The sequence below is a fragment of the Drosophila rhopaloa genome, unplaced genomic scaffold (genome assembly GCF_018152115.1).
Source record: "Drosophila rhopaloa isolate 14029-0021.01 unplaced genomic scaffold, ASM1815211v1 contig_2, whole genome shotgun sequence".
Taxonomy (NCBI): domain Eukaryota; kingdom Metazoa; phylum Arthropoda; class Insecta; order Diptera; family Drosophilidae; genus Drosophila; species Drosophila rhopaloa.
In genome coordinates this window covers 5,123,346-5,151,158 of record NW_025335083.1, presented here as the reverse complement: position 1 = coordinate 5,151,158, position 27,813 = coordinate 5,123,346, and the positions used below count along the sequence as shown (strand labels likewise).

The window sequence follows — 27,813 nt, the reverse complement described above, 5'->3', positions numbered from 1 at the left end:
TTCTTCTTATCTCTTAACGCTTTTCCAACGATTGCTAATGCATAAAAAATTGACCCACTTTTCGATTAAATATACCTATTCATGTTTACGTTTGTTAAACCAAGGAAAAAATAGACACACCAACGGGAAAACCTCGTTTCATGAATAATAAAGTATTATATACGAAAGTTGATTCGTGCGTAAAAATAAAATCGAATCGATTTATCAATTCACCGGGTTGAGAGCAATTCAAGCTGACAATTTAATAATCAAAAGGAAATACCTCTGAAGAAAATAATCCAAATATGAAAAAAATAGCTTACAGTTTTAAATCATATTAAGAGAAGGTCTCTTGGTGTTTAAAAAACTTTCTATAAAATATTTGTAATGTAAAATTATATAAAACTTCCAATAGAATCTAAATTTGTTCCCAAATTAATTGCTACATTTACTTAGTGATTGTATTTTTTTGATATTAAATATATATATTTTTTTTTTAAATTTGAACCAACATAAAATTAAGTCTTGAACAATTCCTTTTACGTTTTCCACCTTGAAGCTACTTTTTCGCTGCCTTTTCCGAGCAGGAATGTTGCCCTCTAGCATTATTCAACTGACAACAGATAAAAGCTTCACCATCGGAGTATCTGTGTGTGCCGGCGTTTTGTGTGTGGGCGAGTGACACACTTATTGATGTAATAACATGTGCATTAAATATTTATTGTATTGGGTAGACAACATGGCACTTTCTTTCGCTTACTTTTGTTCCACTCAGACTTTTCCCCTTTCCCAAATCCCTTTTTATGGGCCACACATGGAGCAGAAATCGTAAGTGGCCTGGCCAAGGAATTGTCTTCAAGTCGAGTGAATCGAAAGGTTTTTCCTGTAGATACAAGGTGTACAAGGCGTTGGGAGGCGGGAAAAGTGTGTCACATTCGATGATGGCAAAACTGCTGCTTTTGAGGGCAAGTTGAGCCAAGACGCCAAGATGTTTGCGTTATAAAATATGAAAAGGCAAATAAAATGGCAAAAATCAAACACTCGATGCGAAATGTGTGAAAAATTGATGTTGAAATAAATTGAAACTGAAATTGGGCAATCGCATGTGTAAATACAAAGTTCAATTGGTTTTTGTTGGATATTTGCATCGTGATTTATTGCTGTTAAAGGAGCTTAAAATTTCTAATAAGGGAATTTTTGTAGAACGAATTTCTTTACCGTACAGTGTTGGAATTCCTTAGATTTTTTATATATTTTAATCTTTAAGGAATACGTTTTTCTGACATCTTTGTTCTTAACAAAAAAAGTATAATTAATTTGAAAAAAATAATGCCCCTAAAAACCTGGCAATTAGCTAAAAGCAATGTAGGCATAGGAACACTTTTCATGCAAATATTGGCTTTGTCTGCTTAACTCAATTAATAAATTTTGTTCGAGTCGGTAGAAGGGTTCTTTGTGGTCCCCAAGCAGTTAATCCGTGAAAGCGTATCCCCCTTTTTCCACCCGGAAACCCCTCATGTTAATCAGATGCAAAAAAAGGCAGCAGCTCAGACATACAAAATAATTGTGGCGTTTTTGTTGCCTTAATAAACATCAACAAAGCGCGGCAAAGTCTATTATTTCTGCGTGTCTGTGTTTGTTTTCCTCTTGCGTGTAAGCCTAAAAGCTGCTTAAATTTTTAATGACTTTGCTTGTCCTTTTAATTGTGTGCATGTGTGTGTGTTTAAGCAGCAACAATTTTCACCAATGAGTTTTGAGAAGTATAAAATTTCAATTGGAGTTTTGACAAAGTTTTTTATGGATTTTATGCGTATGCCACAGCTTTTGCTAAAAGCCTTTTGTATTTTTCGCGATCAGTAATATTTAAATCATTTTTATAAAAGAAGGAAAATAAACTTATAACTAATTATCGAAAGTTTAACAACATTTTATTTTAATATAAAAAATGACATTTACTTAAAACAAAAGTAGATTTAAAACTATCCCGCTAAAATTTGTCTTTTAAATGATTCACTAATTTTGACTTGTCATAAATATATTTTAGAGTTCAAAAAGATCAATATTATTATTTCCTAATCCAAAAGGATCTACATCATTTTAAATGCTAAACGATTTCTATTCTATTTTTATTTTCGAATAACAATTTACCCAATAATAAATTGCAGGCTACAAGTTGGCAGCTTTACTTTTGGTTTTCCCATTCTATTTCCACGGCACAAAATGGCAATAAATATTTACTCAAGGCAGCCGAGAGAAATGTTTGTATTTCAAGAAAAATCCCAGAAAAAAGCGTCCAAAGTAGAAGCACACGAAAAAATGCCGCCAAGTCACGTAAATAATTAAACACGTGACATGCGTCAAGTAGAGCCTAGCTAGAAAGAGAGAAAGACTCATGTGTGTGTGCGAGAAGGAGAGGGCAGATTGGGATATAGCCAACTTGATGTCGCGACTTTGTCTTTGGACAAGTGTGCGTGCGTGATTTCTTGTATTATATTTGCTCTTGTTGCTCTCCAGGATACGGAGAAAGTTTTTTATTGCTTTGGCTAAAAATATACTGTCAGCCACTTCAATATTTTAGTCCTACAAGGACATTTTTATTCTTAATAGTACGACAATGTTTAGTGAATTTAAGAAAAATAAGAAAATTCTTAGCTTGCTATGGATATTTCAATTTCTTAACCCTATAACCGTATCACAATTGAATACATAATAAGACAATGGCACTTATTTAACGTGGCCAGGATAAAAATATCTAAATTGAATCCCATTTAAATAAATAAATAATAAATTTCATTAAGTGACAATTGTTCGCACTTATTTTATGTGGCCAGGATACAAATATCTAAATAAATTTTCCTGCGTAATAATTTTTTAATGTTGTTCCCCCACAATCAGGAAATAAACTAAATCGTAAAATATTTGGCCCCGAAGCATCGTTTAAAAAATGTATTTTTGCTTGCCCCTGCCATTAGTCCAATTTATGTCTCAAGATTGTTTTTCAATAAATAGATTGCCCTCCAGTTTTCCGTTTTTCCTCTCCCTGAAGCTTTCACCTGGCTGAAAGGGACAGTGGATGATGCTTGTTCTTGTCCTTTTAATGGCCATTTTCCTAGGCAATTAGAGTCACGGCTAAACGACTTTACTGGCGCTTTTCTTTATACCTCATCCCCTTGGCCGGTTTCTCCCAGGGGCCTCGTTGGCTGTGTCCCATTATTATGATTATCGTTTGGTCGTTTTGTGGGCTATTTTCCATCCCTTTCTTTCAGTGCGCCATCCTTTCGCTTTCGCAGCTCGTTTCCTTTTGTGCCGCGTTGACAAAATCATAAAAATGCACACAAAACACAAACAAATTATACAAATGTCTCCCGCATGAGAATGAAAAGAGGAACTTAATTTTTTATACCCCCTCCTTTTCGTGGGCCCTTTTTGTTGTCACAATTTTGAGGTAATGGTCCCTAAGAGACCAAGATGGCCAGCTGAAAAGGACGAAGAGTGTGTTTGGGGCTAGGATAACGATGTGTTCCGGTCTTGAATGGGTTAAAAAGGGATTTAGCGGATGAGAACGATTTAAGATCAAATATTTAAAGTATACAATTGACTTTAATGGATGTATCACTTTGATGTATTTGTATTTCAATAAACTTTAAAAAAGGTTAGTGTACTATTGAATATCTGTGATAGAGATCTTGGCTGTAATGGGGAGTTCAAAGATTTAAGGGCTGCTTTTAATGAAAATAAATTCGGTTGCCACAATTAATTTTCCAATTTAAATATTCTTATGATTTTGTTCATCTTTCATCACAATTGTTTGTTTGAAAAATATAAATAAAATATAATAACCGATAAAGAAAGTAAATTCAAATGAAAAGTTTCCCTTTTTAAAATGTCACATGTTTGTTTTTTATCATTGCTTTTAATAATGGACAACAAAAGGTATACTCAACTTTCGATAAACTGTTTTTGACAATTGACAACATGAAAAATTCATTGGCATTGAAGTGCTCAAATATCGAAGTGCGTTCATATTCAAGAGAGGGGTCCCTCTACTCCTTCCTTGGGGCTTTTCCCTGAATTTTCCGTCGTCCCCTACCATCCCATTTGTAAAATGAGCGTCAAACCAACGAAATTTATGCGCCACTGCATTGAATGGTTACCAACAGAGCCATGTGGGTATGAGATGGTGGCAGGATAAAGAAAATGGCTGAGTAAAGAGCATGGAACTGTTTCAATTTCGTTGGCAAACAACAAATTGCAAAAAGTGGCGACAATTGTTGCCTGCCTCAAGTTGCGAAGTTTCATGCTCTTCTTTTTTGTGCACCCCTCAGCACTTTGGAATTTTTATTTATAATTGCCACTTTTTTTTCTCCAAGACTTATGCTGGAAAAGTGTTAACCCCTGCTGTCTCTGCCCAAGAGAAAAATAAAAATCATTTGATTCAATTTTCCACATATCTTGCTTCGTTTGGTGGGTGGAATTTTTCGGGGGAGCGTGTGGAGTATTTTTTCCTTTAACGGGAGCCATGCAAATCATTTTCTTCTTTTTCGAAGGCTTCCAGTTGTTGGTGTTGGCATTCGGTTTTCGAGGATTTTTTTTAAATGAATCAATAAATTCTTTCTCCCATGCAAGAAGTTTTTTGAAGAAATTTGAACTTTCCGAATTTTAAACGCGGACGAACTGGGGTTTTTGAATTTTTTTTCATATGTAATGCAAGATTGATGAAATTTATTTTATTTCTTTTATTTAAATTGTAAAAAATACTCTCGTTGGATGACGTTCAAGTTACAAATTTCTCTAACGGACACAAAAAAATACAATAAAAACTAAGAACGTAACATGCATAATCATTAAGAAGTAAATAATTTTACATATATTAAATAAGGTTATTCTTAATAAAAATAAAAAAACAATAATTCAAATTAATTTTTTTTTATTTTAAAAAAGATTTTTGTAACATTTATTTTAAGTGTACCTAAACTTCACATTTCTCCTCTTTCCATTTCAAATTTCTTTTCACTTTTTTATTTCCGCTCGCAAAAGCCGATGGCATTGTTGAAATTTTTTGCTCCGCAGTAGTCTGAAATGCCTGTACTTTTATTTTAACACCATTGCCCAGTAGCGCGCCCTTGATCCTTACCGGGCATGTGTGTCATTGGTGGTTCTCTTTAAGAGGACCTAAAGTTTTCCATAGTACCAACAAAAAAAAGTAAAGGTTCAGAAAAAGGGAATAAATATATATTTTTTCTGGTAAGTATTCTCGCATGTATTTCATTCATTTCATTGTGGTTAAAGCCGGGTTCGGATCGCCTCTCTTGGACTTTTGGGTATTTGGCTGCGTTAACATTACACTTCACAATTTAATTTTCTTTTTTTCCCTTTTTTTTTTCTTTTTTCCCAGTGACATTGAGAGCCCAGTGCTGGCATTCCTTTGTGCTTTATCTTTCGGCACACATATATACATATATTTTATACTCAATTCGGCTTTCGGTTCTTTATTTTTGCTTTTTCGGTTTCATTTTTTACATGCCCGCAAGATTTACTTATTTAATTTGGTTTCCTGTGTGGTGGATATTTATTGCACACTTTTTTCTTCGGTGACATTGTCAATGGTGTTTTTCGTGCTCTTGGCTTTTTAATTCGAACGTCATTTTCAGTTGTAAAGATGGAAAGTTATGTGCGTAGAATTGAAATAAATGAAATGCCACAGTAGTTTAAATTTAATTTATATTTGAAAAGATGGAAAGTTATAATAGTGTCATTTAAATTTTTAAATAAATCAGTCTATACCCAATTAATTATAGCCGAGAAGTCAAAATCCCCAACATCCCATTTATTCCCATTTTCCCATTTCTCTTTCAACTCCCCAATGAACTACTCCCCCTCATGAACCTCTAATTAGTCAACATAATCCCGTCCAGACTTTCAGTCTGGTGCCAACTTCAATAACCAAATCGGTCTCGCTGTGACGAGGAATTCAAATAAAATGTTAACTTTGATCTATTTACAAGTGATTATTAACAACAAAAATAGAATGAGAGAGCCAGGCGGCAGACAAGGACAACAACTACAAACGATTTGGAATTTTTGCTTAATTACACACGAGTCCTAAACCCAAAAAGAGACCCCTCACCGAAAAACCCCACAAAATCCCCGGAGTAGAGTCAAAAAATGAGCTGCATCATCCTCTCAGTCCCTGGATTCCCACTCCTTTGGCCGCTGTCTGCTTTTGGCCATGTCAAATATTTGCGCAAAGTCCAAGCTCCGTTCTCCAGCCCCAAATCCCCGTCTCCTACCCCTTTCGTCAGCATTTGCTCATCCAATTGTCGCAGTGGAAGGACGAAAAGGAGACCAAGTACTCGCACAGGTTTTTGGGGTCCACGAAAAAGGATGAGAACGAGTCCTTGACCAAAAAAGAGCAATTCGTGGATGGGATAAACTAGCTTATACCTCTTAGAAACTTAGAAACTGTATGAGTAGATTATGATGGTTGCAACATTATTTGATCTCTTAAATTGGGCAATTCAAGTACAACATTTTAATTTATGTCACTAAGCCGACTTTAATTTAACCAGCTTTCTGGCTCTTTTTGTAATTGATAACTTTAATCTTTTTTCAATTATTAAAATACAACTCTGCATTTTGGAGAGGGTGTACACTATTTCGGTACGCAAGAATATTTCGCTGCTTTTATTGTTGGCATTGCCTTTTTCGGGGTTCACTGACTGTCAGCATTGGGCCACCCTGCCCTCCCTTTTCTTCCGCTCTGGTACCCTCAAAAATCGTACACCCTCCCTACCCATTTCTTCCAGGGTTGCCAGACAACGCACAGTCAGCGGAAAAAGTCGCGTTGCTCGACAAAAAGAGAGAAAGGTTCAGGGAAAGGGACTGGAGAAAGTGCCAGGACCTGTGCGAAAAAAAGCAAAGAAATAATTTTTAAATGCGGCTTAAAATTATCTTTGATAAGCGTGCCGAAATGTTCTCATATTTTTATTCCCGCCTTTCTTTGCTTTCCCTGCCGTTTTTTGTGGAGTTGAGTAATTTATAGTCTCCTGAACTTGAGTCGCATTAAAAGGTTATTCGTGGGCAGATCAAAGTAAAGCCCAGGGTTGTGCTGAGTGAGAGTTTAAGCTGCTTAAAAAACGCGAAGTTGGGGATATTTATGGCGGCTAAAACTCTAAGAAATAGGAAAACGGACAGACTTGAGTTAATAGTTTTGCGATGAAGCGATTATGGCAAATAGGATAAGATTTAAATGGGGTGATCAAAGGAATTGGAAATTTGAATATTATTGCATATATAAGTACATCTGTTAATTTTAATTATGAAGTATTAAACAAACACCAATAATGTATTTTGGTTTAAAAGTTAAATTTGTTTTATTGGAAATAAATTTTATTCCAGAACATAAATTCTCTATTGCAGATGATAATTGCCGTTAAGGAAGTTCGTCGTTGATTAGTAATTAATAACCCCAGATTCATCATTACACTATCGAAAATATCAAATTCATAATAATAAGAATTATTTTTATTCACAACCTAAATGAAAGTTAAAAAGGAAAATCCTCATTTTCAAATGGTTCCTAAAGAATCTTAAAGAACTTCTTATTAACCTTTCGTCCTCGTTAGTCCTACAGTTCTTTTGCCCCACTTCAGAAATTACAATGTTAAAGCTCTTCACAAAATACACTCGGGTTCTTCTTTCATTCCCATTGATTTCCCTTCTCTAGTACACCGCACTGGCAACAAAAAACCAATCAAGAAGAACAAAGAGCGATGAGAAACAAAATAACAAGAATCAAAAGTTCACTCTTTTCAACAACAACAATAACATGAAGTGGAGGATTCCACTTTGCACTTGATTTGTTGTATAGCAGACGCTAGACATAAAAAAAATATTCAGCTTACCTGCAAAACAAAAAAGAAATTGGAAAAATGAAGACGAGCAAAAGTTGTTCAAAGAATTTTCCAGCTGCTCCACACACTAGAAAAAAAAATAAAATTATGTTTATTATAAATAATCTAAAATATTCAGTAATACGTCAAAAGGGTCTTTAAAATTATAAAGCTAAGTCAATGCAAGAAATGGTCACCAAAATAAAATAAAACTAATATAATATTTTTAGCGTATTTGTTATTTTGAACACTGATTAAAAGCCTGGATATTATTATTTTATCTATAGGTAATTTTAATAAAAATATCCTATTTCACTACTATATTTGCTACTTACTATTTTAATGGAAGATCCACTTCAATATCGATAATTATTTGTTTAATAGTTTCTTTACGGTGTATTATGATTTTAAACATTTTTGATCTTTGTTTTAAAATGTTGTAGTACCAACTTTTGGTTTATTTTTTCGAGTGCTGCCTCACAGCTGCTACTTACTATTTTTTCTTCATTTTGTTCGCCTTTGCTGAAAAAGTTCCAACTCTCTTTGTCCTTGTGCCTGTCAAAGTGTTGACCCATGTCGACGCCGCCGAAGATGATTTCCCCACCCAACTTTCGCCCACTCAGCATCTTGGTCGACGATCCCAAGGGAGCCTTCATTTTGAGGCTAAAAAAACTTTTATAATAGATTTCAAATTTCTCCGCCGCCGGATATTCTCTGGAGTAATCAAGCAAATTAGTGAGTTTCTCGGGAGAATCGCAGGCGTGGTCCAGGCACAATCCCTATGCCGAATTTTAAACACTCCCACTTTGCTCCCAGGACAATTTTGCGGTCGGCAAATTGTTGACAGCCGCTCCAGCATCAGGTCCTTCTGCTTTTCCTTCTGCTACGACAAATGAAGATAAATGCTAAGAAATTGTGGACCAGAACAAGGGCCCAAGTTTGCTTAAAATTTTAAAGAGTTAAATCTTCAATTTGTAACTGGATTTTCGTCTTGGTGTGCATTATTGACAAACAAATGCGATAGTCCTGTTAAGTCGATGGATCTCTTAGAAACTAAAACTTATTAGTATACCCTGTATTTATGGCATATAAGTACGACCTATTCTCAGTTATATTTATGGATACTTTTTCTCATTAAAAATATTTTTAAATTTTTTACATAAATTTTATTGCAATATTGAACTTTTTTATATCGTCAACGAAAATTAAAAATAGTTTATTGCTGCCATTTTCTTTTAAATAAATAAGTGAACTTAAAATCTTTTTTTAATATTTCATAAGGATTCTACTTGATGGGTATTTTAAAGGTCAAAACACCGCACTTTTTCTTGCTTGCCATTTTTATAGCATACTTTTAGTTGATGAAGATGAATTGCAGTTTGAACTTCGATAGCAACAAAGTTCAGTTCGCTTTTCTCTTTTATTCTGTGTAGGGTTTTTTATTGTTATTTTTGCTGGACTGAAAAGTTTTGTTTTTCGGTTAAAAAAGTTTCGAATAAAATTGTCGCAATTGCATGTTTTATTGGATCCTAAGCTGTGCATAGGTCATGCACCATGTGCACAGCGAAAAATAAAGTTATTGTAGCATCGATAAAAGGAATTTGAATCATAATTTTATATACGGGGTCATTTCAATGTTATTATTTAAAATGGTATATTTTTATTTAATTGATTTGTAACCTATAAATTGTGTAAAATAGTGTACAATTTAAAGAATAAATTATTACGGTACATTTATTGAGTGTAAAAAAAAGTTTATTTTTGGTGTAGTTTTTATAAAATTTTAGATTTTCCTCTAATTTTATACAGAAAATTACTCTAGTAATAAAATATCTGGAAAATATTTACTTTCTGCAGGAGACAGTGAGAAATGCAATAATTGTGTCAAAGGGTCCTTGCAATTACAGACTTTCCCCAGAGACGCCCCTCCACTTTGCTGTCTAGTGTAGAGGCGTGACATCCGCCCCTTTCTTCTGGTGACTTTCAAACTTAAACTAAATTAAAGTCAAGACGAAAAAGCCAAGCAAGGGTTAAGTGGGAAGAGAGGGAGAAACAAAGTTTTGAGTCTGGAAAACAAAGAGTAAAGGAGAAGTTCAAATTACAAAATGCAACAAAGAAGACGCCGAGGGAGGGAAAGACTGAAAAGTATTTGCTAAATAAAAGTGAAACTTGTAAGAAATTAAAAGACAAAATAAAATAAAAAGAAAGAGCAGCCTCAAAACGGCAAATTTGTGGGGAGGAAAAAAAGTGTGGGAAAAAAGATAAACAAAAAAAAAACAAAGACTGCTTTGACAACGGGAATTACAGTATTACCATAAAATGTGAACTTTCTTATAAAAATTTCGCACTAAAATTACTGTCAATTGAGAAATTTTATAAATTATTATAAATTACTTATAAAATTGTAATTTTTTAAATATAAAAACAATTTAAAATGAATATGAACATAAATAAACAAGCAAGCAAATAAAAACTGTTTTACTTACATTGTATTAGGAAACTATTTCTTCAACTTTTCTGTAACAATCAAACCCATTTGAAATACATGGCATGCAAATGACTTTTTACCACCTTTTCATTTCTCCACGTCAACCCAAATTTCTAATTACCTAAAAAAAAAAAAAATTTTGCCATTATCCATTTGTCTGCCTTGCCCACTTCCTTAGATGCCACGCCCTGTTATTCGATCCCATCCTATCTTTTCCTTTCTGGCCAATTTATTTCAGTCACACTCCCACATAAACAGTGGCGGCCAAAATACTAATATAAGTTTGCAATTAGACGCATTTATAGTATTACTTTAAAAAATTAGAGAAATTAAATTGTTTGATAGTATTTATCAGTCTGTATAAAATGTCAAAAAGTTCAACCAATATTTAGTATATTCCAAAGTGTTTTTTAAAGGATTTCGTTTAAAGCTATTAAGTTCCCGTGTACCGCAATCATGAATTTTTTTTTTAGATGGTTTCCCTTTACCGAACTTATAGTGTTAACACCATTGTTTGGTTACCGACTGCTCACGTAAGAAGACAGAAACCGTTTAATAATCAGGTGTGGAAGAGGTCCTTGTCCAAGTGTTTGCTCATCGCGTTTAAGCTGACCTAATTCCCTCCGAAAAAGCTAAAATCGTTTATTTACACAACCAAATTTCCATTAGGTTAATGCTATTTGAGGTTTACTCGGCCAGAAAATCGTCAATGCAAACAAAGGTTCACTCAAAGCGAAGTCGAATATGTTTTAAGACTATGAATTGGTTTTAAACTCTATTTCAGGGTATAAGACAAATCGAAGCGGATTACATTACACATAATTAAGATTTTCTCACACCGCTCTCTCAAATGCCGAGTTCTTTGAAGAAATTTGGTCTGCTTTAATTTATTTAATACATCTTTATTTAACTTTTAATGAATTTCTTAACTGAAGGAAAATGCATACACAAGTGCATTTTTTTAAACATTAAATGTTTATTTTTATTTTATGTAAAAGTTTTTTATGTTATAATTATGAATTTCTTTTATTTCTATACAATATGTTTATTTTGTAGGACAACAATAAATTTTATAATAAACTAAAGGATATGAACATGTCAGAGCGTGATAATTTGAAATACATTGCTTTAAACACTACCATCATGAATTTTCTTTCTCCCTTTTTCACTCTGACCCAACTAGTATATGTGATTACGCCAGACCACCTGTCTCGCTTTGCCTTTCCCAAGCCTAGATTCTCTCCCGTATTTCGATCATCTCATCTCTCGCTTGGGCTTTTGACCTTGAAGCCACACTCTTGCCGATTTTGGCTCCCACGTTCTCTCTGGAAACCACTGGAAGATTGCCTTCCACCTGTCTTATTCCATTCGCCTTTCCGATTTCTCGTTCATTTGTCCATCGACGATTGCTGGGAAAGGAAGTGCGAGGAAGAAGGAGAGGCGAAGGCGCTGCGATTATATAATTAATATATAGCTTTTTTAATTAGTCACGTTGAGTTCCGAGTGCCGTGTTAAGTGGAAGTATTTATTTAGGCCCTTAATTTAATCAATCCGACCTCGAATGTCCGTGTGCGTTAACAGTAAACGTGAAGCGTATTGGTATTGGTAATTGGCTGCCGCTAAATTAAAAGTTTCAAGTTTTCCCGTTCATTATTCGCGTCGACAGTGTAAATATTAATTTTGAGATCACAAATATGTTTAGCAGTCGCGCTTCGTTTTTGGCCAACCGCCGCATGATTTTTGATTTTTCGGAGAAGAACAACGATATCTACCTAGAGTAAGTTTTTATGTGGGTGTGTGATAACTGTAAATGTTAGAGTGGGCACTCAGTGAAAAGGATCTTCTGCAACTTAATAAAGCTTAGCTAACGAAGAAATCTAAAATGCAATTTCTTGTATAATAAAAAATACTTAGTTGTCTAACTACCTAAAAATGATTTAATTCTTTACGTAAATATAACATATGTATTTTTAAATATTAGTACAATTTGCCTAAAAATCGACGTAAAAAAATGCACATTCTTATTAAATAATATAAAATAAAGACATTTCTTGTTATCCATTTCATATTAAATCATAATGATTAGTTTTAAGTTTATGGTTAATAAGTTTGTACCGTATGCATTTTCCCTTAGAATACTGTATTAATCTTCCCAATCTGTCCTTCATCTTTCTTTCGCAGTGCTTTTGGTATGAGCGATAAGAGCAGCAGTGCAACAAATAGCCTGCCAAATAGTCCAATACACAGCAACAACAACAATCCTTCGCTGCTGAATAACAACAACAACGGCAGCAACAACAATAACGGCGGCAACAACAATCCGAGCTTGGGGAACAGCAACAATTCGTTGGTAACCGTGGGCAGTAACGGTATAATGTCCGCAGCAGGATTGATAAACAACAACAATAATCCGTGCAGCGCCAACCGAAATGTCGTAGCGATGGTCGATGATGATGCATGCTTCCGTTTGGATACGGATGCCACGGTGACTTACGGCGAAAAGGAACCGGATCCGGACAACATCAAGATGTTCGTGGGCCAGGTGCCCAAGTCGATGGACGAGTCGCAACTCCGCGAAATGTTCGAGGAATACGGCGCGGTGCACTCGATCAACGTGCTGAGGGACAAGGCTACCGGAATAAGCAAGGGTGAGTCTTGATCATATCATAAAACTAGTATTCTATTAGTTTATTAGATGCCATTATTGAGTCCAAAATTTAGTGCGGAAATGCATTTTATCCAACAATATTTTAAAACTACGAATACAAAATTTAAACAGAAAAGTTTAACAAATTATTTATTTGTTCAATGAATAATTTTTTTTACAAATATTTATTTAAAAACTTAATGCTTAATTAGACAGAACTCCCAATATTCGAGTACATTTTTAACTTCAAGTTTGCGAAATTTAAATTTCATTAATTTTAAGCTGTGAGTCAAAAAACTTTGCTCAAAACTTTCAATAAAACATTGAAAATACTTCGGATAAGGGGTTTTGTATTTGGCTTGACTATTGAAATATATTTGTATTTCTAAAAAAATGGGTGTCACTGTTAACATGGAATGACTCAATATCAACTATTTTGACCTCATTAATATCTAATTTTATGGTAGCGATTGAAATCGATCTAAACTTTTCGTAATACTTATTTATTTTTATAAAACATTTTCTAAAGAAATGTATTGCTTAAAGTTCAGCTAAAACGTTCCTATTTTTAAAGATTTGCTGCCTTCTGCCCTTTATTCATTTCTTTTGTCTGGCTGATAAATTACCCCCGAATTTGTTGCGGTAAATAGCCAAAAGCTCCGCCAAAATTCTTCCCCTTCATGGAAATGAGAGAAGTGCAGACAAAATTAATATGAGATATTGGTCTAGCCAGAACACAAATATACGAACGTCATACATCCAGTGCACACATATCTTTCTATGTCTCCTTCTCACCCTTTTAATTGCATTCACTTGCAATTGCCATTTCATTTCATCAGCAAATTGCTTTTTGTTCGCTATTTGTGTTTGAGCAGAAATTTCAATAGCCTTGAGCTTTGCTAATGGAGATTGGGACGAAAGTTGGGGGTGGGCTGGAATCTGTTAAATTAAATAATACAATTCAAAGTATTAAATTGGCTTTATTTAAGAGTTCAAGGCTTGCTTTAAACCATTATTTTATTGAAGTCAATGAATAAATTGTAAAACTTTAACCTGAATCAGAAACTAGATAAGAAAATATTAGCTTTAACAATAATTTTTAAAGTTCTCGTAAAACATAGAATAATTATATAAAAATTATTACATTGCCTTGCAATATTTTCAATAAATTGGCTTTAAACTAAATATCCTAAGAAAAGTAAAATAAAAGCTTAAGTAATTTTAATATGATAAGCGTACCTGCAGACAAAAGGATATTATCTTGTTCATTTTTTCCCGTCATTCGGATTTCATTACTATTGAAATCTCTGTAAATGCAGATGAAACTAAGTTTCGTCATATCCTTCGTCCTTAACTCCCTTTTCATTATTCCAATATATTCATTGTTCTGCTCACTTCTCTGCCTCTTTTTCTGAGGCCTCTCAACTGCAGTCAAGTTTCTATTTTATTGATGTGCTCTTTTTCCCCCATTCATTCATAACGACATTTCCACTTCTAATCTTTTTCATTTCCAATTGCCATTTGGCTCGGATTTTTCTATTCATATTTCTGTGAGAGATTTCATTCTTGTCTCGTTGCCATTGTGTATTTGTATATTTTGTATTTCGAAAACGTTTTGTTTATTTTGCGTCATTGTTATTCCATATCCAACTGTCTATTTAGCTTTTCCATCTGAATTTTTCCTTTTCCTAGTATTTGGACTGCCGCTGACAGGTTTCATCCTTATGTTCGTAAAAGTGGGCGTGGCATTTCAGCTCTGGTCAGTAGTGCCCGAAAAAAGGGGGCGTGGCCGGAGTGGGACAAACAGTTTTAGAAGCACTTAAGTGGCGCGTTGTGTTGATGATTTATGACAAGGAACGAAAAGTAGTCACAGCGTTTTTCACTCCCCAAGTTCTCATGTGAGAATGTTCGTTTTTATTGGTATTATTTTTGTCGCCGCCAAAGAGCTAAGAGAGACTTGTGCAAGTCACAAACACAAAATCGACACAAATTGCATTTCAAAGTTATTATTTATGTCAGCGCAAAGTAGGAAAAGTAGGCGGAACGCTTTTTCCGTGGGCGTGCCAGTGACCTACAACGAAACGTGGTAAAAGAAATAAAGTGGAAACGAATTTTCTTTCTTATTGACAATATTTATTCATGGGGTATATGGGGCTGCTCAAGAAAGTATTTTTACCCATTTATAAAATTGGGAAAAATTCAACTATTACCACTGTAATTAACTATTAATTAAATCTAATAAAAAGACTTTGTCTATAAATTAAATTTTAAAACGAAATACAGCAATTTACAATTGCACAGAGACAACCAGAAAAGAAATTTTACTTTTTTATATTAGATTAGATTTAGATTTATGATCTTAAATAAAAAGCGCCAAAGCTGATAAAAATACAATCATAACTCTTATTAAAATATTATTTAAAAAAATGATTACAAAATAATAATTAAACCAAAATCACTAGGTATGCTTTTGTAGTTGAACTACCTCCAATCTTTTTTCCTGCTTCTTATTTAAAATTTTTTTGCGAACACTATTTTCTCCTTCTGCATGATGCATTTTTGCTGGCCGCCTTTTTTTCGGTTTAAGCCAGCAAAACTTCCTGCTAACAACATTTCCATTTAGATGGCAAAATGTAACCCAGTTTTTGGTTACCAGTTGGCTAAAGAACCTCATCCATATCCTTAGACTTTTGCAACTTTTTTTGCAGCTGGCTTTTGTCTGTTGCATTTTTCGGAGTAGATTTTGTAGTTGCTGTCTCGCTTTTTCCTTTAAACCAAACAAAATGCAAAATGACACTTTTAAGTGCGATGGTTGACCTCTGAACCAGAAAGTCGTAAATAACTAAAAATAACAACAACAACACCAACAACAAAAAAGTATCAACCAAAAAAATTCCTTTTCCTTTCGGCCAAGTATTTCTGGGCTAATGCTTCTCCTTCTTCTTGCTCCCCGAAATTGTTATCCTTTTTGGGGCACTAAATTTTGTTAGCGGGCAGTTTTTCCTCCCATTTTCCCCTTAACTTTTCCGCCTCTTTTGGATTTTCTATGTTGTTGCGGGTGTTGCGGTTTTATGGTTGCTGTTTTTGTTGCTCTGCGGCCAGCAGATAAAGGTGAGAGGTGTGAAGGTTAAAGGGGAAAGTGGGTGGTAGAAAGGTGGAAACCAGAGCGGCACAAGGTTAAGCGCTTGGGTCATAATTTATTAGCGCTTGCGGTTCGGCGATAGTACGGGGAGTATTTTCGGAATACGGGATAAATGGGCGGTTGGGGGGCGTGGCGTAGGAACCGAAGCATAGCGACAAGGATTTTCTGCGGTTCCCGATTTGGATTGTTTCAGGTGAGAAAAGGTAGAAACAGGTAGCTTTTAATTCGATATTGAGTGTGCTGCAAGGGGTGAAGGGAAGGGGGTAACCTGTAAAATGGTTTGTGGGCTTTCTGGTTTGCCATTTTCAAGTTTTACGCGGCTTTTGTGGCCAACGAAACGCAGCCAACTATGATACTGTTCGGATTTATTCCGGAGAAATGTCATTAATGTGAACAATTTAATTTGAACTTAAAAGAAAGTGGACTTCCGTTGAGTGCTTTAAAAAGTGAATAGAAAGAGTTAAAGAGATGATGAAAATACCATTAATTAATTAAAATCTTTAAAATCCAATAAGCGATTTTCAAATGATTATATGTAATAAAACATTTAGCCACTTTATAAATGAGATATACGTTATTTGTTATACAGTATTTATAGTGATAATATAAATACTTAAAACAAATATCGACATTTTAAATAATGAACCAAAACCTTTTTGGCTTTGTTTTTAAAAATAATGAAAGTAAATAACTTTAAAACAATTTGTCCTGTTAATCCCTTTGATTATCTTAATAGTGATTGCTTTTATACCCTTAAGCTACTTCAGATAAATAACTCTAGCCATATTCAATTGTGAATTCACTCCACCCAAAACAAGACCATATGTCACATTTCCCCATTAAAACAGCCACGCCCATCGCACCCCAACGCATACTTTTTTAGTCGAGCCTGTGATTTATGACCGCCGCCTTATAAAAAACTAACTCGCTGACCAAACCAGAACAGTAGAAACTGAGAAAAGCAGATGAGAAATCCACCCGCAAACAAAAAAGAAAATAATATAATTCACACAGAGAGTGAGTTAGAAATCGGGGTTAAGTGGGGTTCCTTGGGGCGGAGTTAAGGGGGAAGCTTGGTCAGTTAGCAGATTTCTTTTGGGCGCTTGTTGCCTCGTCCCCGTTTTCCTTATCTTTTGGTTGCCTTGAGAACTTTATTTTGAAATGCTTTTCCTTACTCTAAGACCAGCTGTCCAATGTCTCCCCGGAAAAAAGGAAAAGTAACGCACTTATCTAACGCCTTCATCGGCCGATTCATTTTTTTTTTCGCCTTCTCCCAGGAACTTTGTGCTCTTGACATTTTTATTTAGCTGCTGCACTGAGCGTGAAAAATGCATAAAATTTCACTTAATTTTATTCCGCACCCCTTGCGTTTCCTCCGCGCAAACGGAAAAGGCGAATTTCAATTTCAAATGCAGGCAGGAGGGAGTGAGTAAATTTCACGCAGTTTGTGAATTTGGAACTGGTTCATGACTTTTAGTTGCCATAGAAGCATTGCTAAACATTTGTCACATTTCAGGTTTTTGATTTTTTTTTTAAGTTAAGAAAGGCCAATCGTAACTTACCTTCATTGCAAAATGTATAATGACATGGGTTTGTTTTAGTTGCATCCTTGATCCTGTGCTGCATTTTGGTTTCGTTTACTTCATGTGCTTTTGGTCGAAGTCAGTAAATCTGAGGGTGGCAATGTATTAGGACATTGATTTATTTAACTTCGATTAATTCGTTTCGTTGCTCGCCTCGTCCACAAACGTGTGTCCAAGGGTTTGTACTTTATGGGCGAGTGGGTGGATTTATATGCTGGGCTATATATACGTGTGTATCCTTTTTGCCGGACTTTGGCACGTCTTGTCTGGCGGCTCTCGATTTCATCTTCCTCCCACTTGCCGGGATTAAGTTATTTTTGTACAAAAACGTGACTGGGTGTCGTATTCAGCTTTATTCCTGCTGCTTTTCCTCCGATTTTCCTTGGCGTTTTCTTTATTTTTCCCTTTTTGCCATACTTGTTTTTTATCGCTTTGTTCTATTTGGTTGTGTGTGTCTTGGGTTTGATTCTAACTGCAGTTGACATGCACATAATGGGAATTGTGTGAGATTTTCTTCCTTTTCTGCGTTGTTTTGTTGCAGTTTCGGTGCCTCCTTTTCCGTTATCGTTCGATTGCTTTTCTTATCTATGGCCCAAACCCCCCCCCCATCCAAGAATCCTCGTTCGTCGACTATGTTTTATTGCATTCCAAACGGTTTCGATTTTCTTTCATTTGTTACATTTAACGGTAGTTTAATTTTAAGTGATATTTAATCTGCGCTTGCGAATTGAAATTGAAGTGAAGTTTAATTCTACATTTTCTCTCTGCTTTCTTTGGTTTTAAGTGAAACAAGATACTTAATGATGGAACAATAATAAAAGAAGAGGTGTTTGGTTCTGGATGAAATCTTTCTTTGTACTTTATATCAAATTACAATGTAATTTAAAATTTGATTAATAACAGAATGTTTAACGGTTCTTTTATTTAGCTTACATTTCATTATATACTAAGGTTAATATTTTAGAATGATATTTAAATTACTTCATATATGATTCATAAACAAGTTAAAGCAATTATTGTTGAACAAATTTTTTATTTTAAGAAACAAATTGAAATTACGAAGGAAAAAGAAGGAAGTTAAAAAGAAGTTACAAATTGTTTTAATGTTCTAAAAATAAATGAATTTTTTGCTTATTATATAAACGTAACTTTTCTGATTTTTTGAAAATAATGTTGGGTTGTGGTTCAAGGGTGCATTTTCAGTATTAAAGAATAATACCTATCCTTGTAAAATAAAGTTTTAAGATCCAAAACAAAAAAAACTTTCATGATAGAATTTTTTTCCTGTAGTTATCCAAAATTGTCTAACTATTCTTCCTTAATTTTTTCCCAATTTAAATGTTTGCACTTTAAGATATTTTGCAAATGGCAAAAACCTGCAGATCCCATAATTCACTCACACGTCGGATGTGGCGACGACTACGTCTAACCACTCTTTGCCGGATATTTAACGGCAGAAAAAGAAAAACCCGAAACGAGAAATGAAAATATTTGCAAATATGTGAAAAATGCAGAAAAATGTTGGTGGTGACATGGCAAAAAACTGCGACAGATTGAATTACCTGTGTGGGCTAAGTGGGGTGGGATTGGACCGGGTGCCACGCCCACTTTCCAACCGGCTGAGGGCGACCAACCAAAATGGCCACCACTAAATGCCGTCGATACGCTGGTGGGTAATTGCATTATGCAACTATTGCATTGCCGTATTAAGTTTTGTTGTAACCATCGCTGCCATCACACACCGCTGCCCCTGAGGTTGAGGTAGGCCCTAAATTAGGGAGGGAAATGGGGAAAATGGTGAAAAAGGCGAATGTGGGAAATGGGAGGCAGTGAAAAGTGTAGATATGTGTGTGCAGGAGCCGGAAATGGATTTAACCAAAGCTCTGGATGGGATTGTGTGAGTGTGTGTAACTTGGCCACAGATTTGGCACAAAAAGAAAGGGAATTTCGGCCACATACAAAAAAGAACCTACAAAAATTATTTTGGTGAAATGGAAATGGAATGTCATCAACAAATAGAAAAAAATAAAAGGTAGATAACATTTTTTGAGGTAGAATTTAAAGTGATATTTAAAATGTCTCTAAATTATTTCCATAACAATGTAACATAAAGCCAAAAATTATATTGTGCGTCAATGTTTTTTAAATGTTTTAAAAATAAATAAATCTACCTCTGAGTATTTTTTGGGTTTTGTTTATTGAATGATTTAAATGTACAAATATGCTCTCTATTTGTGTTTGTATTTTTTAATTTTGTCATTGGCTTTGTATAAACCATAAAAATGTTTGCAAAATACAGTTTTATGTATTAGGCATACACGAACTAATAAATTACAAATAATTAGATTTAAATGCTTTTTATATCCCACCTAAATGTAAAACTTATCCGGAATATATACGATGGCGGAGGAAGCATTTTCACGTTAATGTTGGACTTTAAGTATCACTTAATATGCTCGCCACACTTGCCTTCGACTCAAACCCTCATAAATTCAAATACCTTGGCCGCCCTTTTACCGCCCAAAAGTCGGGTTCAACCCCTTTCTTGGGCACACTCCGTCACCGGAAACTTCCACTCGATTCTCAAACGCGACACATTTGTTGGGGCCATAATGTTTAATTTAGTGCCAGGCTGTCATGTTGTTGCCACATTTCTTACTCCCCCCCGGCCACGCCCATGGCTTACTTCCTTTTCACACGTTTTCCATTTCGGAATTTTCCTTGCCCACCTCTGCTAATAATAATAATTTTCATAATTTCCCAGTGCCACCTTTTTCGACGCTTGCTCGAAAATAAACTCCAATTTAACCCCCATGCTAATCTTATGCTTCTTCCTTTATTTTCCAGGTTGCTGTTTTGTGACGTTTTATACGAGACGCGCCGCCTTGAAAGCCCAGGATGCTTTGCATAATGTTAAGACGCTGAATGGGGTAAGAAATTTTGATTTGTGTAATGATTTTATCAAGCTCAACCCTCTTAACTCCGTTAAAGGTTAATTTAAGCTTTATCCATCCACCAATAAACCCTTAATAATTTATAAAATAAGATTTTTAATTACGGAATTGCATTCAAAAATTGAATACGATATTAAAATTATTATTGATTATTTTTATTGCGTTAATTTTAAATAATAGAATATCATATTGTATGTATACTATTTTTGAATCGATAGTCATTCGATTCTAAATAGATATTACTAACTATCCAGGGAATGGTCAATCCATTGATTGATCAATAGATGGAAAAAAGTCTTCAGATATCCCAAGGATACCCACATAATGCAATGACACAATCCTTGAGCCTAAATGGGAATAACCAATAAGAAGTGAAAAAGACACGACTATCTTAGCCTTTAATTGGAAATTTCGCTGATCCGACACAAACAAGGAAAAACTCTATAAACTTATCATGAAACGCTATCATCCGCCTGACAGGACAACAGCCAGGAGGTGCGGGCTGGCGCGGCAGCATCATCGTCGTGATTCCGCTCGCCTCCTTCATTATGGCTAACTGACTCGCTGACTGACAGATTGACTGGCGTTTGGACTGACAGAGCCATGACACCGCACAAAAAAGGCAGAACGCGGGACTAAAATAAAATGCATCGCAAGGGGAAATGTTTTTGTAAAGGGTCGACAAAAAATCGTGGAACGTGAAATTCCTTCTCCTCTATTTTCCAATATATTTTTTTTCGCATCGTACATTTCCCTATAAAATGCAAGTAATTTTAAAAGTTTAGCCCTGTGTCCTGTGGCAGCTTAAAAATAAGGAAAGAAAACAAAAAAAAAGTGAAAATTGTTAGCACAAGACACGCGCCAAAATTTTTTTCAGAATTCTTTTTCCCACTTTTGAAAGGGTATGATGTAGTTGTAGATAACTTCGTAATGTATAAACAGGATATCCGAATATAAAATTAAACCGACAAAAACATCAAAACAATAAAATAAATGTTGAAAAACCCATTGCCTGCCTGTGTTTTAGCAAACTATTAAGATAGCAAGGATGTTCATGTGGTCGATCATTATACATATTATTTCTGGCGGGAAGAGAGCAAACCGCAGGCACAAAAATGTCAATTTGCACTTTGGAGCAGAAGCAGCAGCTGAAAAGCGGAAAAGCAAGCAAAGTCCTGGAAAAGTTGTCAGCACAAGTGCAAAGGGAAAAAGATAGTAGAATGGGTGGCACGGGGAGAGGTCAGAAGATAGCGAGAAACGTCAGCAAAAGCGAGCGACATTTGGCAATGTTGCTTTTTATTTTTCGGTTCCCAATTTTTTGTTTTTTTGTTCTACCCTTTTTTTTGTGTAGCGCCATCAAATAAGCATTGAATATTATTATTATTTGAAAGCCATGTGTTAGCTCCAAAAAAAAGGGTCGGGGGAAATGCGGGAAAGCTTTCTAGGGACAATGCTTATGTCATCACGTTATCGGCTTTGAAAAAGAGGAACTGACATAATTTGCATGTTGCTTCGTGGCTGCAGCTGCGATATTTATTTTAGAAAATTGCTATGGAACGTTTTGGTGCGATGACGGGTAAAGGGGCGGATAACGGGACATGTGCGTGCTGCATTTGATTCCCATCGTTGTTGTTCCTGCTTTTGGCAGTTCCACTGACAGGCTTTGACGTTAGCTTGTAATTTTCTTGCACAATTTGCGATTGTTATCGAAATGGGGAAAAGCTTTTTGAAATTCATGATGATGGCAAGGAATATTATCAATTCCTTTTCTATTAGCATTTTTAAATCTTTAATGTGGGTTATAACTTAGATTAGGAAAGTGCACATTAAAATAACTTTCACATATTATTTAAAAATAATTTGTGTAAGCAGAGCAAGAACTATAAATAAATCTTAAATTTTTCATTTGCTATGATTTTTTCTTTTTCCAATCGATTTAGTTTTACTACCTTTCTTTATCGATAACATATCGGAGGGCTGCAATTCACGAGTCACTTTTTGCTGATTAAGTGCAGACCGGCCGATAATTGCCCCAATAGAAAACAGACGTCGGCGGTATTTCAACCAATTACGTGGAGGCAGGGAAAAGCCAACCATGAGAGCTGGTTGACAAAGTGAGGAAAGGACTTCCACCTTCGGAGCTCCTTTTCCTTGTGGGGGCGTGAATGCCGCCTGTGTTTGACTGGTAATTGCTACTTCCTGCATATAAATAAATTGGCAAAATGAGAAAGGCAAGGAAGCGGAGGAGAAACAGGTTGACTTGGACTGCAATTTGTAACCAGTCGCGTTGCGTGTATTATTTACGGCCAGAAAAGACTAGGGGCTAGGAAAAGTGGTGGGTGAAAAGGAAGAAGGGAAAGGGCACACCGCCAAAGGGAAGTACAAGGACATTGCCTTCTAGCGTAGACTGTCGTCGTTTGTTCGCTGCCCGTTTTGCCAATAAATCACGCGCCATTAGCCAAGCAGTAGTTTCACGCAGAGCTGAACACGTGACACGCGTGAGGAGTTAATAAAAGTTGGTAGGGTGCTTGGTTGCAATTGTCGCTAAACTTACAACCTCTTGAAATACAATTTTAAATAGATCTTCAAATTAAAGAAAAAGTTCATTATATTTTTAATTTTTGTGGTTCAATCTGCTCAAATCGGTACCATGTTTTTCCCGAAACACGATTGCCCTTTACCAACGCTCCCATCTCTAGCTATGAAATGCAGCATGACCTCGTGCCCGTTTCGCGGCCTCTTTGAATGCGGAAGGGGGCGTGGCTGGGGACAGGGGCGAGCTTTAAGCTTGTTTTAATTAGAAGACGTTGTGAGGTGTGTGTGTGCGCGAAAAATTACATTTAAAACACGCTGCAAAGTCTAACGCATATTTTAGGATTTTTGCACATAGCGGCGAAATTTCCCCCTTTTTCGCATTTTGCCACCACCCGTGTCCTTTTTAGCGACCGCTGAATAAATGTGTTTGGCTTTTGTCAAGGATTTAGGCGGAGGCTTTGTTCCGTGTCCTGCGAGGCTCCTTTTTGCCTTTGCCTGCATTCCATTCATTATGCAGCTTAAGTGGAACGGGAGATGGGGTTTGTTACCCGATTTCCTCGTTTTACCATCCACCCTCGTGGACTGCAGTCCCTTGTCGCCATTTTTGGCGACTGCATTTTGGCCCTAAGCTCTGTAAATTAATCGCGGTCTTCTCTCTTACGGCCGGAACCACGGAGCATATTGCGCTCTAATATTTCAAATGTGATTAACACGGTCCGGAAACGGATTTGATTTTAACGAGAGAAAATGGCAGGATTAAGAAATGGATTAGACTTTTGTGCTATGAATACAAGTTTTTTGGTCTAGAAAAAATATTAGAAAAGCTTCAAAGGAAAACTTATATTGTTTGTAAATGTAGTCTAAATAGAGTTTTCTTATACATTTATTATAATAATTTTTTAAATTTTAGCTTTAGTTTTTCTTATCCAAAACTACATGATAATAAACATCAAATAAAATGTAATATCTATTAAATAGATAAATTTGAGTTCAAAAATTCAACGTTAACTTTTATAGAATTTATAAATTGTTGCTATCCTTGTGTTGTTTTACCCATTTTCTCCAAAACAAATAATTTTTCGATTTCATTTTAACTATATTTGCATTTCTTTTTTTCTCATTTTAGATGTACCATCCCATTCAAATGAAACCCGCCGATAGCGAGAATCGCAATGGTAAGTTTTTATACCTTTTCACATTCACGCAAAACACAAATTTATCCAACAAAAAATAAAAGTAGAAATAGAAAGCTATGTACCACAATGCGGTGTGTATGTGGGTGACTAAAAGTATGCCAGGCCAAAATATTTCCACCGCCAACAAACCAACAAAACTCGGCACAAAGTGACCAACGAGGCGTGAGAAATATGTGTGCGATGCTGTATCGAAAACGAAACACAAATTGAGGCTTACGGTTGCGAAATGCATCGGCTAAAAGGATATCAGAAGTATTCTGGAAATTGATTTCCGAAATTTATTTTTTTTATTTTGAGTAAATTGCTTTTTTCTGATGGATAATTTATTAAAAATGTGTTTTTAAATTTAAAATATATTTATTGGTAACCTATTTTGTGGTTGAAAAGGATACGATTATAAGTTTCCTTTTCATATGTTTTAATAAACACCTATTTTTGATATTGTTATCCGCAACTAAAACATATTAAACATCGAACTAAATGATTTTAAATCACTTCACCTTCATTGACGGAATGAATCTTTAAGCGAAATGCAACGGCATATGAAGTGAATGAGACAGTCAGGGAATCACAGAGATAGACAGTAACCGATCAGAATTTTGGTGGCAGTGGAAATTGCGTGCGAAAAACGCGGTCAGCCTAAAAGCGGCCAGTAGAATTTGACAGTTTTTATTGGCAATGGTCAACGCACGAACGATGAAAATCGGGGAAAAAGGAAAGTTGCGAAATACATGGAAATGGCGAGGTAGGGTGCGAACGAAATTTTTCCAACATTTTACGGATTTTTCATTGAACTTTTATTCGTACAGTTTGCTTCGCCGTCCCTTTGTTTCAAAGTTCGTTGTCAGCTGTCGGTCACTTGGTAGTTAATTAAAAACCATCAATTATGTGAGCCAGCAAAAAATGTTCAGCATAAAAAAAAATGTTTTCAAAAAGCTGAAAGAAAAGTTGGTGAACATATTTTAATTTATGTTAATTTCAGACAGGAAGCTTTAACCCGCCCACACTTTAGGGGCTGCTTCTTTTAATTACACCCATGATATTAATCTGCTTAAGTGACCACAAAAATGTTGACTTTTACCCCCCACGAGCAGAAAGGGCAGAAGGGAGAGAACACTGAAGAGAATGCCATTTTTAATTGGGGGACCTCTAGCGGCGTTTATTGTTAACAAGTTGTAACAAAAAATGAAAACTGAGTGCAAAAAAAGTTTCGCTGGCATTGCGAGTCTTCATGGCAGCCAATCTCCTCTCAAAACCTCCCACCATCCGCTTTTTCAGCACTGTGTGTAATTACGCTTGTACAACATGGCGTATGCTTAATAATTTTTGGCACTTTTTCCCTCTCTGTGTGTGCTTAACTAAATTTTTCTGTGTTTTTTTTTTGTAGTTGATGATGGATAAGTACTTTTAATGGTGGTGTTGAGGAACATGATAGTTTTTCACTGCAGAGAAAAGTATAATGGGAAATAACTTTATTTCACTATGTTTCAATTCAGAAAAAGTTGCTAATGTAAAAACAAGTTTAAAGCAAATAAGTTAATAATAATTTGGTTGTATAAATCTTAGAAATTACCGAAAGGCCGCAATGAATTCGTCAACCCTACTTTCATTTCAGTATTATTTTATGTCGGTTAGTCTTATATACCAAGTAGTCAACTTTACTTACGGCCAAGGAAAACTAGTTAATTTTTGTGGAATGTTTAGCTTATTTAGCTGCTTGGAAAACCCCATTTCGGGCCAAAGCCTTCCGTGGGGGCTTTTCAATTTCAGATAAGCCCTTTGGTAGCGGCCGCCCGCATTGCGCCTAAAACAAATTCGATGCAAATTCAAGTTGGACACCATCCAACATTTGCCGCATTATAGACAGGCAACGATGCCCTGGCAAACAACGAAATTGCAATTCGATTCAATATTCCAAACTAGACAGAGAGAAATGTAGCATGTTTCGTGATTTGGCACTTTAACCTCGAAAAGACAGCAACAAAATTTAAAAAAAATACCAAAGCGAAAACAACTGACAAAAAAGTTTGGCTGGGTCCCACAGCGGAAGCGATATAATAGAAAAAGATGGCAGAAATATTTTTTCCATGTTTTGTTTTTTTCTGGTTTACCGCCAGGGTTGAATAAAAGGGGGAAACTGGAGGTAGTCACAGCCTAGAAATCCAAAGAGAAAACATAGAAAAGACAGTCGTCGTCTCAACGAAACAACAAACGGAAGGTGGCAATTTAATAAAATGCTTGAGTGAGTCGTCGAGTTCTGTTTCCTGCTTGGCTCACGCTGCTTTTCTTTCCATACTCAAATTGTTCCTTTTGCAAAAGTTGTTTCGCAAAAGTGTTGCATATTTTTTGGCAGGCGGATATCGATAAAGAGGACAACCTTCTTCTTCTCTTTTGCTATTGCTAATGATATTCTACTGTAATTTATATACATAGTGTTTTAGTAAAAGGCTTAAACTTGCGTGGGAATCGAAGCAGCCGCCTTGAAAGAAATAGCACGGAATATTTATTGGTTTTATGAATACTGTTTAAAGAAATACTAATATATTAATATGTCAAAATAATAATAATTCCAATTTACAGAATCAAATTTTTGGTTTTTTAAATTAAATACCTTTAAATTGGTTTTTGAAATTAATTATTATTTTATAGAATTTTTTTAATGACTTGGCTTTAATTTAATATTTTTAAAAGCAGTCCAAAACCATAAAGAACTTTAATTTAAAATTTGCACAGATGTTCAAACCTCAAGTTTTCCTCAAAAGAGCTTCTCAAGTCAAATTTAATTTTCTAGATTAAGCAGAGTCAAACAATCAAACGAATTTATCCGTAACGATTTGTTTACCTTTGATCTTTCATCACAAATTCAATCAACGATTGCAACTCACACAAAAAAACTCAACCCACAAAAATTACTTTCTTTAAAATCCTCCTTTACCATAAATAACGAACAAATGACTTCTCATTTCCACTTAAATTGAAGCAAAGAGAAAAGAAAAATTGCATTCAAATTTTATGACACTTTGTGACTCCGGAGCTTTTCCTCTCTGACCCTGGGCTGAAAACCCTCAACGGAAAAGAAGAAAAACTCTGAAGGACATAAATATCTCAAGGAACAAGGAAAGGAGGGAAAACAAGCAGAATATTGTCTAAGGGCAAAGAAGTGCATAATAACAGCGATTTGCATTAGGTTAAGTAAAAAAAGGGTGAGAAACAAGACAACAGCAAAATGTGCAAGCAAATCAAATGAGTAAGCAAAAATGGAAAAAGGGGAAGGTGAGAAAAACTGCAACGTGGTAATCAGAGCAATTTACATGCAAGCAAACTTCAAACAGACAACGAGAAGAAGCGGGAAAATATGGAAAAAGGGCGGCAACGACTCGCGGGACAATGTCAAGTT

The 27,813-nt window shown here is 35.3% G+C and overlaps 1 protein-coding gene across 1 annotated transcript in view; it reads left to right on the top strand.

The window, feature by feature from the left end:
* Nucleotides 1-27,813, top strand: part of LOC108050592 (CUGBP Elav-like family member 2) — a 121,852-nt gene that overhangs the window by 63,960 nt on the left and 30,079 nt on the right. The window contains 3 exon segments of the mRNA XM_017132349.2: nt 12,541-13,007; nt 20,579-20,661; nt 24,347-24,395. Coding sequence (XP_016987838.2) covers nt 12,541-13,007; nt 20,579-20,661; nt 24,347-24,395 — 599 coding nt within the window.